This window comes from Hyaena hyaena, unplaced genomic scaffold (genome assembly GCF_003009895.1).
Source record: "Hyaena hyaena isolate Hyena2069 unplaced genomic scaffold, ASM300989v1 scaffold_235, whole genome shotgun sequence".
NCBI lineage: Eukaryota > Metazoa > Chordata > Mammalia > Carnivora > Hyaenidae > Hyaena > Hyaena hyaena.
In genome coordinates this window covers 1,430,647-1,435,672 of record NW_024080867.1, presented here as the reverse complement: position 1 = coordinate 1,435,672, position 5,026 = coordinate 1,430,647, and the positions used below count along the sequence as shown (strand labels likewise).

Here is a 5,026-nt window from a genome sequence, read left to right as displayed (position 1 = left end):
GGAGCTCTTGGTGGGGCGGGCGCGCCTCCTCTTCACCATCACGGGTTTCTGGCTGCGCAGGATGGCGCTGGCTCTGCGAATGGCGGCCTGGAGGGACAAGGAACGGGCTCAGCACACCCACCCGCCTGCCCTCCCAGTGGGGTCAACAGAGGCCCTTCCTCGCCCTGGCAGCCCCACCCGCTGTGCGCTGGGCCCGCTCACCATACGCAGGTCAGGGCGGTACTTGTTCTTGCGGATCATGTGCCGGATGCTGCTGAGCGTGGCCCGGGCATTCTTGTTGATGGTGGTCCGCACATAGGAGGTGGCGGGCTTTCGCTGGCCTGGGGGGTGGCAGGGGTCAGCCTGACAGTCTGGGTCTTTAGCGGACCTCCCAGGCGCAGTGGTGCAACCTCACACCAGACACCCGGGCGCCAGTGCCGTCCACCCACATACTGCCACAGGCCAGGCCCAGCCGAGCACCCTGACAGGAGTCGCCTCCTCCCGTGTCCCCACACACATTCATCAACTCACTTAACAGAGAGGAACGCAGAACGAAAGGAGGCCTCTCGTCCAAGGTCACAGGCACACAACAGTTATCGGAAGAGAAGTTGTCTGCCCGCCTGCACGACCCCCATGCCGGTCAGGCAGCAAGGGCTCCGGACAACGCAGCTCTCGTCTCCTCCTGCCCTACCCCCGGGGGCCCAAGCTACCCCATCTGGAACAAGCCGGGAGGCTTGGCTGAAGTATTGGCAAGCCCAGAAGGGGCCAGGTAAGGCCAGGGCAAGGAAGAGCCCCGGGGCAAGCACCTGAGCCCCTCATGCACACTTGGGCAGAGCCAGGACCCCGCTGCCCAAGACTGAAAGTACCCCCTTTGTGCCACAAAGCTGGCGGCCTTAATATCTGAAGTAGGACGCCGGGGTCCTGGGTAGACTCCATGCTCCAAACAATACACTGCTAAAAAAGGTCTCACCCAAGAAACCCAAGGATGCGTCACCATACCCGTGATTTTAAACATTGGCCTTGACCGAGTTGCTGACCTCAGAGCAGAACATTACGTCCAGTTTGACAGCCGGGGAGAGGCTGCCCAACAACGCGGGCGGGGAAAGTGCAGTTCTCAGGGCTCAGGACACGAGAACCCTGGAAGCTCAGTGCTGCTCCTGAGGCGGGAGGGGGTCCCAGCAAGAGCCAGCAGGCCATGACCACTGCTGTCACTGAACAATAGCACGCTGGACTCCAAACCCAAAGAGAAAGCAGCCCTACTCAGCCCAGGGAAAAACCTCATTCCTCTCGCTTAACCGAACCCCCCCCCACCCCCCCCGCGGAACAAACAAAGGTGGTAGAGCTGGGATGCCCACGACTAAACCATTACCAGCCTCTGAAGCTCCTTTGCCTCTTAACCCTTGAAAGACACCGATCCAGGTCTCAGAGCAGCTTACTGGCGTCCAACTACTGCTGCTTCAGACGCAGAACTAGCCTGTCACTCCTTACCTGTTGGCCTGTTTCCCCATCTGTGAATTGGGGACATCTACCTCTCCCTGACTCGCTTCAAGCACTTAACCTGAGATCACACGACCGTGCAATCCTGCAACTTAGCCCTTAGAACCACCTGATGTGGATGAGATCCTGCTCTGCTTAACAGCTGCTCACAAGGCTTCCCTCCCGACCTCTGGAATCCTCCATTCCACAGCATTACCGCGGTGGCCAAGCCTGGGTCAACGCTCACCCGATCTTCGCTTCATGACCACTACCACCCCTTTGCCGTCGGCCGCCGGCTCCACGCCCACAGTCTTGCGGTGAATAAGCCCGTTGTAGCGGAAGGAGTTGCGAGCCTTCAGGTTATTCGGCTCCTGGGAAGGAGGACGTATCGGGGTCGCGAGGAGGGAAGGGGCCCGGCGAGGGTGCCCCCCTCCGACCCCCGCGTCCCCGCCCCACTTACGGTGCTGTACGTCTGCTTGTTCCTCTTGATCAGGAAGCTGGAGCAGTTCCGCACGACCATCCACTGCAGGTGGGCGGACATGGCGGCAGCTGCGGGAAACGGGCAGGGCCGGAGTCAAAGGGAGCCCCGACCCCGCACCAGCCCACGCGGACCTACGCGGACCCCCTGGGCTACAGGGGCAGGGTGTGACTGGGAACCAGGACGTACAGGGGTCCCTGAAGGGCACACAACGGCCTAGCACTTTGCCAGGCGGGGCTGGGCGACCTAAGGCGGCGGCCCGAACTCGGGAGGCCAAGACTAACTGCGAAGGATGCAGGGGGGAAGAGAACTTGAGAACCCACAGCGATTTCCAGCGGTGGAGTCAGGGGGCAGCCAAGGGCACGAGGCGCGCAGCGACTGAGGCCACGCAAGGGCAGAGACCCGCCCGGGGCCACGGGAAAGCGCCGCAACCACGCGGGCCGAAGGACAGCTCAACGCTCACCTCCACACGCTACGGCAGCCGGAGACGGAAAGAGGCAAGCAAGGGGCGGGGCGACGCTTTTAATAGCAAGACGCATTTCCGCTTCCTCTGTGAGCTCGTACCGCCCCCGCCTGTCCCCGCCTCCTCCCGTCCGCTTCCGAGGCAGCTCGGAAATGTTCGGCTCCTTCCGCCAGGCTGTCGCCAGCCGCTCGGAAACCTTCGGAACTCTTCGACCAGGGACCCGAGGGCGTGTCCTCAGAGAGCCACCGCTCCCGGCAGCCTTCGTGTGTTTTCGGAACCCCACGACTGGATTTCCGAGTGGGTCCAATTCGAGAGGCCCCAAGTCCCTTTCCTCAACGGTTTCTCTTCAGGATTGCTCACCAGCGCTTGGCACAGTATAGGCGCTCAAAAAACATTTGTTTAATTAGTGAACGTGCCAATGCGTGAATTACTTAAGCCAGCTCCAGCGCCTCCGGATCCTTCCGATCTTCTTCGTAACCTCTCGGCTATTCCCGACGAAGGCATGGAGGCCCTCTCGGACATTTTCGGAACTCTCCGGAAACGAGGGAGGCCGCCTTCTCTTATTGGCCCTTGCCCTTTCGGGTCTGTTCGGAAACAGTCGATTTCCGTTCGGCCGCATTTGGAGTTGTGTCGCTAATCCCGACAGAATTCTCAGTTCGCCCGCCTCGGGTCCCCTTAAAATAAACTCTTAAACGGTTTGGGGTCTAGAGAAGCTCGACGGAATCCCCGCGCAGCCTGCCACCGCAGGAGGGCGAGCTGTTTGGAGGAAAAGAGATTTGCGTGGGGAAGCCCTTGGTTCCTAATTTAGGGGGTCCAGACCTGTTGGCTCCTCTCCGTGACTTGCCGCCTCCCGCTCCTGTTCTCCCTCCTCCAGAGTTCCCACGGTCACACCTGGTGAACTTTCTGGAAGGTTATTTTCTGTTGCCACGGTCCTCTCAAGGCAGAGGAGCCTTGCGTGATGTAGCTTGTGGCTTCAGCCTCACCAGCACGGGGCTCGACGCTGGGGGGTGGGAATCTCAGGGGACCCCCGCTCTACAAAAGGATTGACCGTGGCTTAGGTTGCCCCCATAAGTGTGCACCCTGATGTGTGATCACTGCTGGGAATTCCTTGAGGGCATGGGCCTCGGATGGTCCCTCTCTGTGCTCTCGGGCTTCACCCCGAATGAGTCCTGGCATCCAGAGGCACTAGGGGAACCCCCCTTCCTGAGCCGCCGGGGACGCCGGCGACCGCCCTGCGGCCACCATCAGAACCTGCTGCCTGGCTCACTCCCAGGCGCACGGGAGGCCCCAGGAGACAGGCAGCGAGTGAGAGAAATCTCAGCTCCTTAGGGCCCGTGTTTCCTCCATTAGGGCATCCGATTGCCGATTCTCTGCGTCCCGGAGCTCCTTGGGGTCCAGGGGCCTTGTCTGATTCTTGTATTTGACGCTCCCCGCTCCCCACCCCCGGGCCCGGCGTCTGGCCCTGGTGCACAGGGGGCCCTGGAGACCAGCACTGAGCAGAAACGACGTCGGGGCTTCCACAGCACACCAGGCTGCCTCTTTAGACAACCCTGATCCTTCATGCTCCTCGGGGTGAATAAGGCCCCTCCCACCTTTATCTGTGAGCCAGGATGCCCCCCCCCAACATAGGCCTCTGAGGGCCGGGACGTGCCCAGAAACCACGGCCAGGGTTCCCCCAAACCGGGCCGGTCTGCACCCAGCCAGCTCAGGTGACCAGGCGGGCGCCGGGCACACCTGGCGCCGTCCTCTGACCCCGCCCCGGGCCCGGCCGCACCCCGGAACGCTCTCCGGGAGAGCCGGCGCGGCGGAGCACAGCCATGGCCGCGGCGCCCGCGGTGGGCGCCCCGCAGGGGTCCCCCCCCGGCGCGCCGTCCCCGCCGGCCGCCGCGCCGGGGCCTGCGTCCGGCCTGGGCCGCTGCCGGATGGCGCTGCTGCTGGCCGTGGCGCTGGACGTGGCGGGCATGGCGGCGCTGCTGACCGGCGTGTTCGCGCAGCTGCAGGTGCGCGGCCGCGACTTCGGCGACCTGCTCATCTACTCGGGAGCGCTGCTCGTCTTCCTGAGCCTGCTCGGCTGGATCCTCTGGTACACCGGCAACATCGAGATCTCGCGCCAGGAGCTGGAGCGCGACTACGGCCTGCGGCCCTCGGCGCTCGCCCGCCTGGCGCGCAAGCTCTCCCGCCGCTGGTCCGCCCCGGCCTCCTCCGGCCCGCGCGCCGCGCCCGGCTCCCGGGGGACGCGCCGCGCCGCCCGCGCGCCCCCGCCGCCCGCCGCCAGCTCCCGCCGCGTGCGCCTGCAGCTGGCTACGCTCGAGGCCGCGCCCGGGGCGGCGGGCGCGGGCCCCGAGTGAGCCCGAGGTGAGGGGCGGGGCGGCGAGCGGGGCCGCGGGGAGAGTTGAGACGGGGGGGGGGAGGTGGAGAGGCGGGGGGGAGGTGGAGAGACGGGGGGACGAGCGCCAAAACTCCAGACTGCACAACTGCAGCTTCAAGTGTCTGGCCCCTCGCTCGAGGCCATAATTAATTTGAGATTTATTTTTATTGGAGAACTCGAGTCTCGTCTGACCTTAGCCAAACAAGGCAGCTCGAGCCGCCCCTGGATGCGCTTGAATGCCGGGGAATATTTCTGCAGGAAG

General features: G+C 63.9%; 2 protein-coding genes across 2 annotated transcripts in view; one reads left to right on the top strand and one right to left on the bottom strand.

Annotated features, from left to right (window-relative positions):
* The window catches only part of RPL28 (ribosomal protein L28), an 8,596-nt gene extending 6,097 nt beyond the window's left edge, over positions 1-2,499 (bottom strand). Inside the window, exons 1-5 of the mRNA XM_039244090.1 lie at positions 2,397-2,499; positions 1,916-2,004; positions 1,703-1,826; positions 202-320; positions 6-87 (exon numbers count right to left, since the gene is read on the bottom strand). Of these exons, the coding sequence (XP_039100021.1) occupies positions 6-87; positions 202-320; positions 1,703-1,826; positions 1,916-2,004; positions 2,397-2,472 (490 nt within the window). The 5' untranslated portion in view covers positions 2,473-2,499. The remainder of the gene's footprint in view (positions 1-5; positions 88-201; positions 321-1,702; positions 1,827-1,915; positions 2,005-2,396) is intronic.
* A 1,536-nt stretch (positions 2,500-4,035) lies between these two features.
* Positions 4,036-5,026, top strand: part of TMEM238 (transmembrane protein 238) — a 4,394-nt gene continuing 3,403 nt past the window's right edge. Inside the window, exon 1 of the mRNA XM_039244236.1 lies at positions 4,036-4,751. Within this exon, the coding sequence (XP_039100167.1) occupies positions 4,214-4,744 (531 nt within the window). The 5' untranslated portion in view covers positions 4,036-4,213 and the 3' untranslated portion in view covers positions 4,745-4,751. The remainder of the gene's footprint in view (positions 4,752-5,026) is intronic.